Source organism: Anas platyrhynchos, chromosome 20 (assembly GCF_047663525.1).
Source record: "Anas platyrhynchos isolate ZD024472 breed Pekin duck chromosome 20, IASCAAS_PekinDuck_T2T, whole genome shotgun sequence".
Classification (NCBI taxonomy): domain Eukaryota; kingdom Metazoa; phylum Chordata; class Aves; order Anseriformes; family Anatidae; genus Anas; species Anas platyrhynchos.
The window spans coordinates 11,299,823-11,317,946 of NC_092606.1; the positions used below are offsets into that span (position 1 = coordinate 11,299,823).

The 18,124-nt window shown below is 50.0% G+C and overlaps 2 protein-coding genes across 2 annotated transcripts; one reads left to right on the plus strand and one right to left on the minus strand.

The window, feature by feature from the left end:
- The first annotated feature begins 2,499 nt into the window (after nt 1-2,499).
- Nucleotides 2,500-3,840, plus strand: LOC101802909 (C-C motif chemokine 4 homolog). The gene is given in 3 exon segments (NM_001310813.1): nt 2,500-2,637; nt 2,977-3,091; nt 3,420-3,840. Coding segments are annotated over 3 exon segments (273 nt in total). The 5' UTR covers nt 2,500-2,567; the 3' UTR covers nt 3,508-3,840.
- A 12,417-nt stretch (nt 3,841-16,257) lies between these two features.
- LOC101800938 (C-C motif chemokine 4) lies at nt 16,258-17,852 on the minus strand. The gene is made up of 3 exons (XM_005015859.6): nt 17,694-17,852; nt 17,112-17,223; nt 16,258-16,824 (listed from the first exon to the last, which is right to left on the minus strand). The coding sequence occupies exons 1-3, from the start codon at nt 17,830-17,832 to the stop codon at nt 16,737-16,739; spliced, it is 339 nt and encodes a 112-aa protein (XP_005015916.2). The 5' UTR covers nt 17,833-17,852; the 3' UTR covers nt 16,258-16,736.
- Between the last annotated feature and the right edge of the window lie 272 nt (nt 17,853-18,124).

The window sequence follows — 18,124 nt, forward strand, 5'->3', positions numbered from 1 at the left end:
AAAAGGGAAAGGTGAGAAGAAATTCCTTTCTCATTTCATCATGATAGGGCTGCAGGGTAAGCACACCGTTTTAGACACATTACCACATCTCAGGGCATTGACTACAGCCTCCCACTTCCACCCAGCCTGGGAAGAGCTGGCAGAGTCAGGGCTTTTGTCAAATTTCTAGGGAAAAAACAGACTCATAGGAAGCAAACACTCCGATTTTGAGGTTATTTTATTGGCTTTCAGTAGTGGAAAAGTTCCAGCACTTGCCTGGCCCTTGTAACACACATTATCTATGTTAATCTGATCCTAAACTGACTCAACTAAACTGAAAAGGTGTTTTCTTTCTTTGATTGTTGTTGGGTGGTTTGTTTGTTTGTTTGTTTGTTTTAATTTAAAAATTGTCCCTGAAAATTCAAAACATTTTTGCATCTGCTTGCCAACAGAGGTACAAATGCATGGAGAATTTCAGCTACCTGAAACTGAAAAAATATCTCACTGAAAGCATTCAAATAACCAATGCATACTTACAAATAATTCTTCTATTCTAATGAAACCTGCTTTTATCAGAACATCTCTGCACCATAAATGGCATTTTGCCTGCCTGCCCTACCCACGTCATCTGTCTGGCGAGCAGGACAGGACCAGATGGCTGTAGGTGGCAAATCTCAAGACATGACCTATGAATGACCTGCTTGAAGGTTCAATCACAGGGAATAGCTCAGAGGCAAACCACGCTCTTACGTATCTACAAGTTACATTTCCCAAGCAACCAGACAGAAGAGCCAAGAAAGCTGAGGCTGGCTCAGAGCTGACTTCTGGTCCAGCTGGCTTCTGGCTTAATGTCAGCTTCCCTCCCCCTTCCTGGCCAGGCACACCAAGGCTCTCCCCTCATCCTCCCAGGACTTTGAGGGCTCAGCACATGAACAAGCAGGGGGGCTGTGCTGGTGGGGGAGCCTGCAAGGTGCATCAGCACCCTGGCCAGATGGCAAAAGGAAGGCTAGGGAGGGGACCAGCTTGGCATGGTGTTGCCAGGGAAGAGCTGATGCTCCATTTGGCAAGTGTCACATTTGCTCCATCTGCCTTCCATGCAGAACAAGTGCTGCAGCCATGCCAGGGCAAGGGGCAGGCATCCCACCACCGTGGCTCTCTGCAGGCTCTGGAGACCACCTGGAGGGTGGGTCACATCTGGGACCTCTCCTGCTAAGGCCTTGGACCACATCGTCTCCCAGAAACCCCAGTCTGCTTGGAGGTCAAGCCCCCTTCACAGGGCTGCACTGCCTCCCTTCCCACCAACTGCAGACGGTGGAAGGGCTGTGCACACCATGCGACATTGCAGTGAGGGTTGGAAAACACTGGGTTATCTACAGAACTCATCCAAGTCGACAGCCTAAAAGTTGCCTTTTACAGAAACATGGTGAGTCAGTGCCCAGAGCTGCGGCAGAGGTTGTTTCGTTGGCTTGCTCTGCTTTTTGTCATATTCTTTCAACAGGAAGCATCTGTTGAAACATCACTGAGTAGATGAAAATAATGAAATGGAGACATTTCCCTGAAATGCAGCTACCTCGCTGTTGAGAAGAGGCCAAGTTCTCTTTTCCTGACTGACATCCCAGTTTATGCTTGTGCCTTCACCCCCATCTTGAGAGTTCCTGGTCTTTAGAACTGGTGACTTCTTCCTCACCCAGCTCCTGGAGCTCCTTCTGCTTCATCTGCAGGGTCACAGTCAACATCTCCATACTTTTCTGGATCTCTGCATCTCCAGGCCCATCAACAATAGGCCTCACCTCACCTATCAGTAGCCAAAGAAACGTAAGTGTCTAACCTAAATTGGTCATTTAAGGTCTTCTTGTAGGACCCGGAGTGAGGCAGGCCCCTCCAGGAGATAACACCCCATCTCAGCTCCCTTAAAACTGAGGAAAAAACTCAAGCACTTCAGCTTCTGGAACTCTTTTTTCCACCCTTATGCTCACCACTACCTGCGCTGGTGCCTGCAGTGCTGTCACAGCAGCAGGGCAGCTACTGAGTCCCCTCAGACAATAGGAAGAGGGAGCCCACAGGTGACAGCCCCTATCTTGTGCTGCTGCAGGAGGGAAACAGTTCAGGGTAGAAGAGATCTCTCTCCCGTTGTTCCTAAGATGGCCTCATCCCATCTATACTCTTCGTCCCATTTGTGCAGTGCAGAGGCAGGATGCATGCTTGCCTCCAAGTTGCTGTTACAGGTTGGGTAACACAGGCCTGTTGACAAATGCAGGAACCTCCACAGGGGAACTTCTTACTAAGGGACATGCATGAAAGAAACAGAAATAGATATTGTGATAGTTTCATATCCTGTGTCACTGGGGAGGCACTGAATCAAGGGGACAGCTTCACGTTTCCGGGGCTGGGGCTACCACTTCGTTCCATCACGAGACTGTGCTGCGAGCCGCTTCTCTGGGGGAAATTCCACCACACCTACGCAAGCAACTGTCCAGACCTGCTTGCCCTATAAATTGGAGGGTATCTGAATGTCTCAGCACCAAAGAGAAAAGAAGCTTTCAAGCTCACTTGCCTGCTTCAGCTCCAGCCACAACTTCTGCGTTGACATGAAGGTCTCTGTGATTGCCCTGGCTGTTCTCATCGCCGCCTTCTGCTACCAGACCTCTGCTGCACCAAGTAAGTCTGGACTCTATGAATCTCTCTAAATGGGGACAGGGTCCTTTCTGCCAGCCCTTCCACCCCGGGTCCCTCCTCATGTCAGATCTCCTTCTAGCGGGTGCTCCATGGGTGCTATTCAGCCGTGGGCAGGCACAGCGCAAAGCACAACACGTGTGTGGTGTCAGCAACAGCTCAGGGTGAACCCAAATGAGAAAGAATTTAAGGAAGAAGGAAAAAGACCTTGCTTTTCGTATTCCCCCTCCACGTCCTCCCAGACCCATGGGGACTCCAGTCCCAGCTCCCTGCCCCTGTTCGCCTGTCACTTGCAACTGCTCACACCTGTCTTTGCCTTCACAGTTGGCTCTGACCCACCAACCTCCTGCTGTTTCACCTACGTCCAACGGGAGCTGCCCCGTAGCTTCGTGACCGACTACTATGAGACCAACAGCCTGTGCTCTAAGCCAGGTGTCGTGTAAGTGTTCTCCTCCAGGACTGGGGGTTCTCCCTTTGGGATGAGGATTCCTCTACATTTTGGACCTGCAATGAGAAAGACTCATTTTCAGGGGGGACAGGAAGGATGTGGAGCCAAGGGATGCATGGGGATGCTCCATGGGCTCAGTGCACTTGGGGCTTACACTGGTCCTGCTCCAGAGTTTTGCAGGCTGGTGTCTGCCAACATGGTCAGCACCATGTGGTGCTGCCCAAATCCTACTGACCCTCAGGAGAGGTGTGGAACAGGGATGGTGGGGTCTCCCCCACATGGAGCTCTCACATGGAACTCATCTCGCTGCTCCCCACAGGTTCATCACAAGGAAGGGACGTGAAGTCTGTGCCAACCCTGAACATGACTGGGTCAAGAAGTACGTGACTGAGCTGGAACTGAACTGAAGCTTTGGAACAGGATGCACTGTGCCAGGACAAGCAAGCCATGGACTCCATCAGAAATGTTCCGTGTCATTTAGAACTAGCTGAGAAACTGAAAATGTCCCAGAACCTGACTTCAGTGTACTTTATTTTTTTTTTTTTATTTATGTATTTAATTTTTATAATGAAAGGGAGCAGGTGAAATAACAAGAAAATTATTTAATATATTTATATATATTTTTAATTAAGAATCTTGCTTATAGGTCTTTATATAGATTATATTTTCTGTATTTAATTAATTGGATTTTTTTATGCAATATTTAATTCAAATGTTAAGAAATAAATATTTTTGTACAAACTTTCTGTTTTTGTGTCTATTACGGTTTTTGCGATGACAATAGCTGAAATAATAATTATGGTAACAAATTTATTTCCTCTTCTAAACTGGCAACACCCATCCCCCCCCCCCCCTCCTGAGGGCACAGGATGTCCCTCTCTGAACCTGAACCTGACTTCAGTGTGCGTTTCTTTTTTTATTTATGCATTTAATTTTTATAAGGAAAGGGAGCAGGTGAAATAACAAGAAAATTACTTAATATATATATATTTTAATGAGAACCTCCTGTGGGGCTGGAAGACCTGGGAGGACCTGTGTGTGTTTTCAGGAGGACAGCATATATTGGTGCCATCAGGAGCCTTGTCACTTCAGGAACTCAGCTCCCAGCTCTTCAGCCCACAGGACATCCTGCACCCCATCATTCATCCTGCGACAGTGCTGACTGTACTCTGCTTAAAATAGCAGCCAGGGGGGGAAAGACCAAAAGCTGTGCCCATAAGTGGGACCAGAGCCCCATTCCCCATGTGCTTCTGGGAGGGAGCTGCATGGCCATGGGGTTGGGACAGGCATCGCCACATAGGCAGATGTGTAAAACACAACATGGAGCTGCTACCTGTGAGCCGGGGGGTGGCCTTGGGCACAGCCTTGACTCCACAGGCACTGCACGCCCCCAGGCCAGCCCCATTTATTGTGACTGTGATAGACAGAATGGCTGAGGTCAGCAGCAGTCTCTGGGTCTGTGTGATTTGCTCCATTGGGCCACCCAGAACAGGGTGCCCAAGACCATCTCCAGGTGTCTTTGGACCATCTCCAAGGAGGAGACTCCAGCACCTGACTCCAGTACCAGACTCTCTGGGCATCCTGTGCCAGTGTTTCGTCACCCTTAAGGACATGAGGACACTTTGGCCACTGAGTAGCAGCCAGCCCCATACCTGCATGCCGGAGCCTGGTAGCTTCACCCGAGAACTGAGGTTGGCACAAAGCTGGGCACCCACAGCTGCCCTCACTCCAGGGACCAGCAGGAACAGGGGACAGGAGTTCCTGTCTAGGGGCATGGAGACCCACAATGGGGGCATCACACAATTGGCTTAATCCTCAACAGTCCCCTGTGGACACAGCTCCACCTGGTCCTGTGGCAGTGGGAGCAGTCCCACAGCTGTGGGGTGTCTTGTCAAAGGACACACTGCACAAGCTCAGCCACGAGCACCACCAAGCCCACACACGGTTTGAGCCCGTTGCAAACCACACCGAGCACCGATGTCCTTATCAGCCTGGGTCGTGTTGGAGCCACCCACAGCTGACACCTACCCCGGGTACCTCAGCTAAACCCTCACCACCATTCTGGGAGCCCGCAGGGAGTCCTGGATTGCTCACGTCTTCCTTGATCTCACAGCCACTCACGCGTGACAGCTCAGAGGAGCCCTCACTGAGCGTGCGAGGAACGCTGTGCTCCCGTTAATCCACACCCACGGGCACAGAGGTGTGAGCCAAGCCCACGCCAGCAAGGCAAAGGCAGTTGTCAGCATGCAGCAAGTTGGAGGCAGCCCCCAGGGCCCGCAAGCAGCACCGGGCACATGGAGGAAGTATTCCAGGCCCTCTTCAGGGCCACCACGTCTGGCAGAAGAGGAGGCGGCATACCAGAGGGCACTGAGCTGGTTTGGAGACAGGGGAGGATGTGGCCCCATGGGAGGGGACTCATGGGGGTCACGGGTCTGTCTGGACTCAAACAGACTGAGACAAGAACAATAGCCTCAGCTGTTTCAGAGTTTGTGAACTGCCAAAGGAGAGACTCATCCTGAAAGCAGTGGGGCATTTACTGCATGTTTTGTGTAACATGTAGTTCAGGTCTTTAGAGTCAATGCTTTTTGTGTTCTGTTGTGGAGCAGGCTTTTAATACATTTTGGAATGCAACAGAGTATCACGTCTTCCAGTAGTATTGAACCATATTATTTAAAGGAAAGTCTAATTTTTTAAAAAATAAATATTTTTTATGAAAGTCATGTTAAAGCCTAACTGTGAAGCAAATGAAAGGTATCATAAAAGTAACAACATTACTATAATATCTCTACAAGTTTGTTGTTTACATCACCCCACTGTGGACACAGGCATTCTGAGGGAGCTGTACATCAGATCCCAGCACTGCACCGCAGGAGGAGCTGTGCTGTGCTAATTGAGGTACCGTTGACTGCACCGGTGGTTCATGGCCTGATGCTTTTCCATCTCTGCTATTTAGGTTCGCGAGCACTGGCTCCATGCTGTCCCCACCACCCCAGGGAAGGGGGCCCTGGTTCACCACGGGTGGGGAGACTCCGTCCTCCACCCAAAGCTGCAAGTCTCCCCCGTGGCAGCACCGGGACAGGGGCGGAGGAAGGGAGGCAGTGGCCCAAGCCAGTGAGGACAAGGGCAAGCACAGGAGTAGGCATAGGTGCAGGGTTTGGAGGCAAAGGCACAACCCAAACTCAGAATCACCCGAGCTGCTGTGGCCACTTATATTGCCATACCTGGACTTTTGCTAGAGGATGTTGCTCCTGAACTCAAGTGTTGGCAGGAGGATCTTCACAGATAGCGAGAGGAGGACAAAAGGGAAAATCAAAGCCCTCGGAGTTAGAAAACCCACCTTGGAACATCCTGGCTGATCCCAATAAGCTGAGATACTGGAAAGAAAAGACTAAAATTTCTGCAGGTATTATCTGGGCCTATTAACTGTAAATTTTAAGCCAGATGACTCACAACTTTTAAACATTAGGGAAGTAATGGTGGATGGTTTTGCATGCTGCAGTAACGATATATCCCTGACTGCCCGGGCTGAATACACAGAAGTATTTAGTAAGATGATGAAATGTAATACTAGAAATGGTGTCTGACTATCACACTGTCAGCCATGGCCAACAGAAAGCAGAAATGGAAATTTGGACCTGAAAGAACATTTCTGCTCTGTTCTTAGAAAGAAGCAGACAAGCACTCACATTCACTTATGATGATGAAACAATTTCCAGTATACTAGAAGAGAAAGAAGGATGTTAAAGTTTGTTGAGAAAACACATTTCTAGAATTGCAGGTCTGTAAATTTTACTGCTGAGATTCCCAGCTGGGACAATCAGCCCCTCTGGGTGACCAAACAGGAGTCAAACCCTCAAAAAGTGACAAATCCACAGACGACTCAGAAAGAATAGCTCGCTGATCACCCATCTCCAAGCTGTGTCATTCACCAGAAGCGGCATCCTGAGGATGCCTTCAGAAAAAAAAACAGACACCTTGAACAGGAGATCAGCCCTGGGACCTGCCTCAGCAAGAGGCAGTCTCAACACAAAATGTACCCGCAGAACTTACATACATACATACGTATACACCCATCTTCCTTTGGGATATGGAAATCAAGGGGAAACTGTGTGACTGTGATCACCCCGGTGCATACAGGCCAACCTCTTTGGGACTAAATAATCTACGTCTGGGTGTGAAGGTCACCAGCTTGCTCGGTGCTGGTCTGCGGGGGATCAGGAGCACAACCGCCATGGGAAAACCCAGATGCTCGGGCCAGACCACACTGTGCCGTGTAACTACTCCACATGGCCAGGGCAAGTGGTCTAAGCAGGACCTGGTCCTTGATGGGCAGGAGCCCTATGGAGGCCAGAGCCAGGCAATACAGAAGGAAACACAGGGAAGTGGTCTCAAGTTGCACCGGGGGGTGTCTTCGGGGGGGGGGGGGGTTATATTGGACATTAGGAAGAATTTGTTCATGGAAAGTATAGTTAAGCATTGGAACAGGCTGCCCAGGAAAGTGATGCAGTCCTCATCCATGGAGGTTTCTAAAACATGTGTAGAAGTGGCACTAAGGGACATGGCTTAGTGATGGGACTGAGTTGGTCAGGTTGGTGGCTGGACCTGATCTTGAAGTCTTTTTGCAACCCAGATGATTCTATGGTTCTTTAAGCACACAAGCACTTCCATGGAGGAAGTGGGCAAGCTCAACTTGCCATGACTTAGAGCAAGAGCTTGTAAGCAGTTTTAGGAACAGCTCTAGCCTTAAACCACACTTGCCATCCAGTCTGGACACCTCAGGGCAGACTGGTGTCAGCACAGAGCAGTTTCTTAGCTGCAGATGATGCACAGATTCCATCAAGTGGAAAGTTGTATAGCACATTCAGAGTTATCTCATACCGTGGACCTTTATTCTCCTTCTTTGGAGAAGCAGATGCATGACTTCTAGGGACGCACTGGGTGTTGCGGTGGGGTGACCTCACATCCTTTCTGCTCAGACGTTCACTTTTTCACTGTCATCCCTGCCCATCTGTAAGACTTCTAGATTGTTGCATTTCCTCCTGCCTCTTCTGAAAAAGCTCTTTGTCGCTCCTGATCTGTGGCAGTGCTCTTCATCTGGCACCTTGTTGCAGTGATATCACTCTTGCTTTCTGGACAGCTTCCATCCCACCGTCTCCTCCCGCCCTGGTGACATTTAGCCTGGCCCCTTCCCAAATGCTGCCCTGCGCAGCAGGTTTCCCTGGCAGCCCCCAGCTGCCTCTGCTTCCAGCCCTCTGCCAAGCCCTCAAAGTTCATGCTCTTTCTATAGATTCCCAGGCCACATAAACTCTCTTTGTGAAACCTCCATGGAGGTCAAAAAAAGGTGTGAGGCACACCAAGGCCCACTGCCCTTCCTGGGCACGTGGCAGAGCTGGGACCACGCTCTCCCAGCAAGGCTCTCTTCTCTTCTGTGCAGCCTACAGAAGAGAGAGCAAGCAGACGAGGGGAGGTGGGTGAGGTTCACCAAAAAGTGACAAAAACAAACCAAGAGGAACTGCTGTGTTGGGTCCAACACTATTTTTTACTAGGAGCTTCCTAATCAACATCGAGGACATCCCCAGAGAAACTGTACCAGGTATTTTAGATCATTCCTTATCAAATCATGTTTTATTCTAATTGAATTGGTCACTAAATCAAGAACTGTCCAACACACAGTGCAACCCCCACGCACGCATCCCCTTGCCTTCAACCCTGGTCCCAGTGACACAGAGCTGAAGTGTGGTCAGCTGCACAGGCAGCTGCTGCTATCGAACTCTGCCAACATGGTGCCCCACTGTTGCCACAGCAGGATCTCCAGAGCAGTGGCCTCCAAACTTGCCTGATTACAAATCCTTCTTGTTATTTTCTTTTTAATCAAAGCCCCCAGTATATGTGTCTTTATTTATTTATAAATTATATACATATACTACTGAAGTTATAATATTTTCTTCCACATCCAAATCAATCATCTTGTGAACCCCACTTGGGAGACCACTGCCCTGGTGGCCCCCCCTGGACTGCAAAGAGCCATGGCCAACAGCACCCTTTGGACACCACACGTGGTCCATAATCCAGCAACAAGCACATAGCAGCACCTTCTCTCCAAGCTACAAAATTCAGGGCTGAGATGCTGGGTGTCAGCCAGGGCTCGGGGTTTACCAGCAGGGATGGATGCACCACAAAAATTGCACTGCAGACTGCTCAGGGCTCCCCACATCATCCGTTTATTGCCTTGTGTCACTACAGCTCATACCAAACACATGACAAAGCAGCATGGTGTGCAGACACCCACTACCAGGAGCCTATGGGTGAGTGGCAAGACGGTGGCGGCCAACGGGTGCCCCAGTTTCAGCAGAGTCCTGGTAGGAGCAGGGGCTGGTGGGGTCATCACTATGTGCCCCCCACGCACACAGCTGCTGCCCAGCCATCATCCCCATGCTGACTCGAGCAGCCCATCGGGCCCCAAGTCTCTGCTTGCCTCCCATTACAGGACGATGCAGCCAGTCCCCTGCATGTCCCTCATCCAGGAGATCACCAAGGGCTCTGCATTTTTGCCCCCCAAGAAGGAACCCAGGTAGAAAAGAGGCCGGAGCTTCCCTGAGAACTTGTCGGTGAAAGTGTAAAGGTGGGAGCGGTCGGTCACATTGTAGAAGGAGATTTCTCCAGCCTTGTACAGAAGAGAGAGCAAGCAGTCGAGGGGAGGTGGGTGAGACTAACCAAAAAGTGACAAAAACAAGCCAAGAGGAAGTGCTGTGTTGGTGTGGTGGTTTTACTCAGGTGGGCAGCCGAGCTCCACCACAGCCGCTCTCTCACTCCCCCTCTCCTCAAAGAGGAATGGGGAGAAAATACAATACAGAGAACTCAAGGTTTGAGATGAGAAAGGTTTAATTAAAGGGAAAGAGAAGGGGGAGAAAAAGAAACCATAGAAACAGTAAGTCCGTGAGGAAGCACAGAGTGAAGTGAAAAAATTATTCTCTACTTCCCATCAATAAGTGATGTTCGGCCATGTCCTTGGAAGCAGGTCTTCAAAACGCGTAGTGGTTGTTCAGGAGGAACAGCCCCCTCCCCCACAAGAGCCCCCCTTTTATTGCTGAGTGTGACATCAGGTGTTATGGAATATCCCTTTGGTTGGTTTAGGTCAGCTGCCCTGGCAATGTCCCCTCCCCAACACTTGCCCACCCCCAGCCTGCTGGCTCTTGGGGGCTTGGAAGGAGTCCTGATGCTGTGCCAGCACTATGCAGCAATAGACACAACACTGAGGTGATATCAGTGCTGTTCCAGCTATAAGTGCGGAGCACAGCACTGTGTGGGCTGCTGCAGCGAAAAGGTGACTCCAGCTTAGACAGACCCAACACAACCTCCACCCCTTATTCCATAACATTTGTGTCACAATCAGGTACCACACAGTTTAGTATATAGATGCTCTCATCACCATTGTTCTCTGTCCATTGAAGTATTTATATGTCTGTACTTCCTTTCATTCCATAGGTCTTTTCCCAATATGTTCATAAAAACTGTTAATGATTTCAGCTTCAGCTGTCAAAGTGGTCACTCAGGGCAGGCAAAATTGGTTTTCTTGACACCAGCACCAGCTTAGCTCACATCACTGTTGCACTTGCCCGGTTCCTTGCGAAGTTGACCTGTCATTGGTTCTGCAGTGTTCTCCTACAACACATAACTTGGATTACAGATTAATTTTCTCCCAGTGTTAAATCTCCTTGAGGCACACACTTGATATCCCCATCTTTCTGCATTACCCACCAGGTATACCCTGGTCCTTGGGCGAAGACAATCCCATGAGTGGGTTTGCCTTTTCCCATGGTAGGGGCAACCCACACCACCTTTCCAATCCACTTTCCCACATGCACTACAGGGACTACGGGCCCAAAGAGTTGTGGTAAATGGAGTCAAGTCCAGTTGGAGGCCAGTCACTAGTGGCGTCCCCCAGGGCTCGGTGCTGGGGCCGGTCCTCTTTAACATCTTCATCAATGATCTGGATGAGGGCATTGAGTGCACCCTCGGTAAGTTCTCAGATGACACCAAGTTAGGTGCGTGTGACGATCTGCTCGAGGGTAGGAAGGCTCTGCAGGAGGATCTGGATAGGCTGAGGTCAACTGCATGAAGTTCAACAAGGCCAAGTGCCGGGTCCTGCACCTGGGGCGCAATAACCCCAAGCAGAACTACAGGCTGGGAGATGAGTGGTTGGAGAGCTGCCAGGCAGAGAAGGACCTGGGAGTGATGGTGGACAGTCGGCTGAATATGAGCCAGCAGTGTGCTCAGGTGGCCAAGAAGGCCAACGGCATCCTGGCTTGTATCAGAAGCAGTGTGACCAGCAGGGCTAGGGAGGTGATCGTCCCCCTGTACTCGGCTCTGGTGAGGCCGTACCTCGAGTACTGTGTTCAGTTTTGGGCCCCTCGCTAAAAGAAGGACATCGAGGTGCTTGAGCGGGTCCAGAGAAGGGCGACGAAGCTGGTGAGGGGCCTGGAGAACAAGTCCTACGAGGAGCGGCTGAAGGAGCTGGGCTTGTTCAGCCTGGAGAAGAGGAGGCTCAGGGGCGACCTTATTGCTCTCTACAGGTACCTTAAAGGAGGCTGTAGTGAGGTGGGGGTTGGCCTGTTCTTCCACGTGCCTGGTGACAGGACGAGGGAGAATGGGCTAAAGTTGCGCCAGGGGAGTTTTAGGTTAGATGTTAGGAAGAACTTCTTTACTGAAAGGGTTGTGAGGCACTGGAACAGGCTGCCCAGGGAGGTGGTGGAGTCACCATCCCTGGAAGTCTTCAAAAGACGTTTAGATGTAGAGCTTAGGGATATGGTTTAGTGGGGACTGTTAGCGTTAGGTCAGAGGTTGGACTCGATGATCTTGAGGTCTCTTCCAACCTAGAAATTCTGTGATTCTGTGATTCTGTGATTCTCCCACAGTGTGTAGGGGTTTTGTATCAGCAGGACCAGGACGGCTGTCAGACCCCCTGTTGTTAACTAGGCAAGTGGCCTCAGGTAGGTTTATATCCCAATGTTTCCATGTCCCAGTACCCAGTGCTCGCAGCATAGTTTTTAACAGTCCATTGTACCTCTCAACCTTCCCAGAGGCTTGTGGGTGATAAGGGATGTGATACACCCACTCAGTGCCATGTCTCTTGGCCCAGGAAGTGACCAAATTGTTTCGGAAGTGACTCCCATTGTCGGACTCAATTCTCTCTGGTGTACCATGTCGCCGCAGCACTTGTCTTTCCAGGCCCAAGATAGTGTTTTGGGCTGTGGCATGGTTTACTGGATATGTTTCCAGCCACCCAGTAGTTGCTTCTACCATGGTAAGTATGTAATGTTTACCTTGGCGGGTTTGTGGGAGTGGTCCAGTGTAGTCAATCTGCCAGGCCTCACCATAACGAAATCCAAGCCATCTCCCCCTATTCCAGGGAGACTTTACCCTCATGTCTCGTTTGATTGCAGCGCAGGTCTCACATTGATGGGTAACCTATGTGATGGCCTCAATGGTCAGGTCCACCCCTCGATCACAAGCCTATCTGTATGTGGCATCCCTCCCTAGATGTCCTGATGTTTCATGGGCCCATCAAGCTACAAATAGCTCACCCTTACATCCCCAGTCCAGGTCTACCTGAGCTACTTCAATTTTCGAAGCTCGATCTACTTCTTCCTTGTTCTGATGTTCTTCGGTGGCACAATTCTTAGGCATGTGGGCATCTACATGACGTACCTTTACAGCCAGGTTTTCCACCCGGGCAGCAACATCTTGCCACAGGGTAGCAGCCCAGATAGGTTTACCTCTGCACTGCCAGTTGTTCTGTTTCCATTGTCGCAGCCACCCCCACAGAGCATTTGCCACCATCCATGAGTCAGTGTAGAGATACAGTATTGGCCATTTTTCTCTTTCAGCAATTTCTAGGGCCAGTTGTATAGCTTTCACTTCTGCATACTGACTCGACTCGCCTTCCCCTTCCATGGCCTCCACAACTCGTCGTGTGGGACTCCACATGGCAGCTTTCCACTTCCGATGGCTCCCTACCACACGGCAGGATCCGTCAGTGAACAACACATATTGCTTTCTGTCTTCTGGCAACTCATTGTATGGTGGTGTCTCTTCAGCACGAGTTACCTCTTCTGTCGGTACTCCAAAATCCCTGCCCTCTGGCCAGTCCATAATCTCTTCCAGGATGCCCAGGTGGTTGGGTTTCCCCATTCGAGCCTGCTGTGTAATTAACGCTACCCATTTACTCCACGTAGTGTTGATTGCATGGTGTTTAGTGGGGATTTTCCCTTTGAACATCCAGTGTAACACAGGTAGCCATGGGGCCAAGAGGAGTTGTGCTTCTGTACCAACAACTTCTGAAGTGGCTCAAACCCCCTCATATGCTGTTAATATTTCCTTTTCAGTTGGGGTGTAATTGGCTTCTGATCCTCGATAGCCCTGGCTCCAGAACCTCAGAGGTCGGCCTCGAGTTTCTCCTGGGGTCTTCTGCCAGAGGCTCCAGGTAAGCCCATGCTCCCCAGCTGCAGTATATTATGTTTTGCACAGCTGGTCCAGTACAGACAGGCCCAAGGGCTACTGAACGAGCTATTTCTTGTTTGAGTTGTTCAAAGGCCTGTTGTTGCTCGTGACCCCACTCAAAAGAGTTCTTCTTTCAAGACACTCAATATAGAGGACTCACAAGCTGACCATAGCCTGGCACGTGCATTCTCCAAAATCCCACAAGGCCTAGGAAAGCCTGTGTTTCTTTTTTGCTAGTTGGCGGAAACATAACTGTTATTTTGTTGATCACGTCCATCGGAATGTTGCGATGTCCATCCTGCCATTTTACCCCCAAGAACTGGATTTCCTGTGTGTGTCCCTTGACCTTATTCTGTTTAATAGCAAAGCCAGCTTTCAGGAGAATTTGAATTATTTTCTTCCCTTTCTCAAAAACTTCTCCTGCTGTGTTACCCCATACGATGATATCATCGATGCACTGCAGGTGTTCAGGAGCGTTCCCCTATTCCAGTGTCGTCTGGATCAGTACATGGTAAATGGGCTGTGTTTCCACCCCTGGGGCAGTCGATTCCAAGTATATTGAATGCCCCTCCAAGTGAAATCAAATTGTGGCCTGCATGCTGCTGCCAGAGGGATGGAGAAAAATGCATTAGCGATATTGATGGTAGCATACCGCTTGGCTGCCTTTGACTCTAGTTCGTACTGGAGTTCTAGCATGTCTGGCACTGCAGCACTCAGTGGTGGCGTGACTTCATTCAGGCTCCAATAGTCCACCGTTAGTCTCCACTCACCATTGGACTTTCGCACTGGCCATATAGGACTGTTAAAAGGTGAATGAGTCTTGCTGATCACTCCTTGGCTCTCCAGATGATGAACTAACTTATGGATAGGAATCAGGGAGTTTCAGTTGGTGTGATATTGCCGCTGGTGCACAGTTGCAGTCACAATTGGCACTTGCTGTTCTTCAATCCTCAGCAATCCTACAGCAGAAGGGTCTTGTGAGAGACCAGGCAGGGTAGACAGCTGCTTAATCTTCTCTGTGCTCAAGGCAGCTATGCCAAAAACCCACCGGTACCCTTTTGGATCCTTGAGGTAGTCTATGCCGAGGATGCACAGAGCCTCTGGGCCAGTCACAATGAGGTGCTTTTGCCACTCATTCCCAGTTAGACTCATTTCAGCTTCCAATGCAGTTAGCTCTTGGGATCTGGGATCCCCCCATCACTCCAGAGGTAGAGATGAATTTTGCCCCTTGGTGGCCTGACGGCATTAGGGTACACTGTGCACCTGTGTCCACTAAAGCTTTATATTTCTGCGGTTCTGGTGTGCCAGGCCATCAAATCCACACAGTCCAGTAAATCCGGTTGTCCCTCTCCTCTACCTGGCCAGAGGCAGGGCCCCACTAGTCCTGGTTGGAGTATCTATCAATAAATTCTTGCAAATATGAAGCAGAGGTCTCCTCATCAGGGTCAAGAGTAATACTAGCTCTTCTACTGCCTCTGGGGGACTGCCCAACAGAAACTGGGGCAGCAATCCTCTTAGGGGCCCCTTTTGTTGCTGCTGTATCTTTCCACAGCTCACATACCCGAGCAGCTATGGCCGAGGATGGTTCGTCATCCCACTTCCTCATATCTTCCCCATAGTCACGTAAATAAAACCACAAAGTATCCCGCGGTGTGCGTCCTGGATTCTCCCTTGCTTGAGCCGGAGACTGCTGGCACTTGATGGCTGAAAGATTCTTCCGTCTAGGTGAGGAGGAAGCTATGTATTCTTCTAACCATTGGGACAGTCTCTCCACAGCTGAAATGCAGGCCCGTACTGGGGCAGAGAGATTTTCTTCATATTTATGAAGCTGGTTGGACACGTTATCCACAGTTGGCCCCATCCCCTCCTCCCAATCCATTGATGCCAGTGTGCTGGCATGTGATGAGGGTGCAGCCCATACAAACTTCTGCCACATGGATGTTGTGCATTGGACTTCATCAGGGTCTTTAGGTGTCTGGGCATTGTTCAAATCACTATAAAGCATCTCCAGCACAGCTAATTCCCACAGGTGCTGTAAACCCTTATCCATAGTGGTCCATTACCTGCTTGATATACAATATCTTCGATGTGGGGATACCTTTCTTTCACGGCTGTTAGGAGTCGCCTCCAGAGACTGAGAACGTGTGCCTCTCTCCCAATTACTCTATCAATGAGCCTTTCTCTAGAGAGGGATCTGCTCCATGCCCTAGCACCTGGGCACAAGGGCACATGGGTGGCTCATGTGTCCTCTGTGTCTGTCAGCTTCGCACACAACCCCAAAGCCATGACAGCCTTCCCCAGTCGTGCCCTCTGAAGTGTGCCCAGCCACTGCCTTGTCACACAGACAGTGCCCATCTGGGGACCAAGGCACCTGGGGTGTGTGTGGGGCACCTTCTTGTGTGTGCGAGGCTATGTGTGTGCGCTGGCGTGTCTGATTTTGTAGAGGATGTGGGAGGCAGAGGTATATGTGGTGGGGGAACAGAGTCAGAGGATATTTATATGTCTGTCGTATGGAAACAGCATGGTTTTACCTCAAACCATTTCCCATTATCACATGTCATCTAGAGTATGTCGATGGGCTCAGTGGTGAGGTCTTGTCTCTGTGCTGGTGAAAGGGAAATAAAGGGGGGGAAAAATAAAAACGCTTTATCCAAATCCATGTTTTATCCAAATTCTTTATTCTCCAGAATCATAATTTCACACAAGTAAGCCAGGGCCACTCGTTGTCCTGTTCGGAGACTCTGAGCTGCCCTCCTGTAAATACCCTCCCTGCCACCCTCCTATAAATAGCATTATGATCCACCGATGAAAATACCATCTATCTCATATGATCATTTCTTAAATAAATTAAAATAATAAAAGAACAATAGAGGCGCAGTCCCATGGGCCTTTCTGGGCCACAGGCAGAGGTGTCAGGCTGACTGATGACGTTTCAGACTGGTCTGAAGTGCAAGCTGAGTGCAAGCAGCAACACCCCAACATGGGGTGTCTCATGGTGCCCTTCCCACAGTCCCTGGGAGCTGCATGCAGACGGTGTGGTATCGTGCAGCTCCTGCCATCCCAAAGCCCTGCTCTGTCGCAGGGGCTCAGGATGACAAGACTCATGACAGCAGCTGTGCTTCCTGTCTGGCTTTGCTCAGTTCTGCTTCATGTTCTGCAGGTATCTTTGCACCCAGGTGTCACTTGGATTGGCACAGACTTCGCGCCCTTTCTTTGTGATGAACCTGTGGAACAGGGATGAGACACGTGAGGTCTCTGCTCAGACCAAGCTCCCAGGTTTGGGGTATTGCAGGAGGTTCTCCCTTGTGTCCCAAGCTTGTGCCATGGCTGACAGTGATTTTCCCCCATTCCCATCTGCTTTTTCACACTACAGGAATATCCCTGGGAGTCCCCACAAAAGATTTGTTGGCAGTCCCTGCAGGAGCATCCCCAGCAGGTCCCTGCACATGAGCACGCACGTGCCAAAATGGCTGTGCCTGCGCTGCACCCAGGCGTCAGCCTTGATACCTACACGAGGGCTGGCAGGGAGCAGCTGGTGCTGGTGACGTAGTAACGCAGGATGAGCTTCTTTGGGAGCTTGTGGGATGTGTAAGAGAAGCAGCAGGTTGGGTGGTCAGGTCCAACTGGAAGAGACAGGGAGAGACAGCATGAGCATGTGCTGAGCTGTGCACCAGGAGCAGCCAGCCCAGAAGTGCAGGAAGCTAGGCAGGTAGGAGGGAGTGAGGAACCAGGGAATAATTAAGGCTGAAAGGGACATGGGAGATTGTCTGGTCCAATGCCAACGACCATTGCTAGGGAAGGCAAGTATAGGAGAGATTCCCACTCAGTTTTTGGGCAGTGGTTGGGAACCCTGAACTATAACCAGGAATAAGAATCCCAGGTCCAGGATGGCTGGACAGATGGCTAGTTGGATGGAGGGACGGACGGATGGACGGAGGGATGATTTTCCACTTCAGGAAAATTGTAATTGATTGCAGTGCAGAGTGGAGAGTGGCTGAAAAATTCCCAGCTATCTACCAGGGGATCTCAGTGGAGAAATAATAACGAAGGCTCAGCTCCATTCTTCCTTCACAAATAAGAAAGCAGGACTCACCTGGGGCAGAGGACGTTTGGGAGCAAGAGGCTGCAATGAGGAGAAGAGCGAGAACAACTGAAGAGACCTTCATCTTCCCGTCAGACAAGGACAGTCGGAGCAGGACCAGGAGCTCTGGCAGATGCAACACAGACTGCATCAGCTGGATTCAGTTCCCTTTTAATAGGGAGTCCTGGAGGCAGCAGAGAAGCCCAAGTGGAAATTCCAGAATTATGATAGAGGATGTCACGAAAGTGAAATAGCCAAAAAATAATTAGGCAGAAGGAATGGGATATAGTTCACATTGGAGCCAAGAATGTTGAGCTTTGACTCAGCATTCATTTTCGTTTTTATCAAATCAAAAGGAAACTGAAGCGTGCCAAGTAGCTTGGCCACAAAGAAGGTATCTATTCATCCAAATTACAGGAGGGATTTTCCCTGTGAGTCTGTGC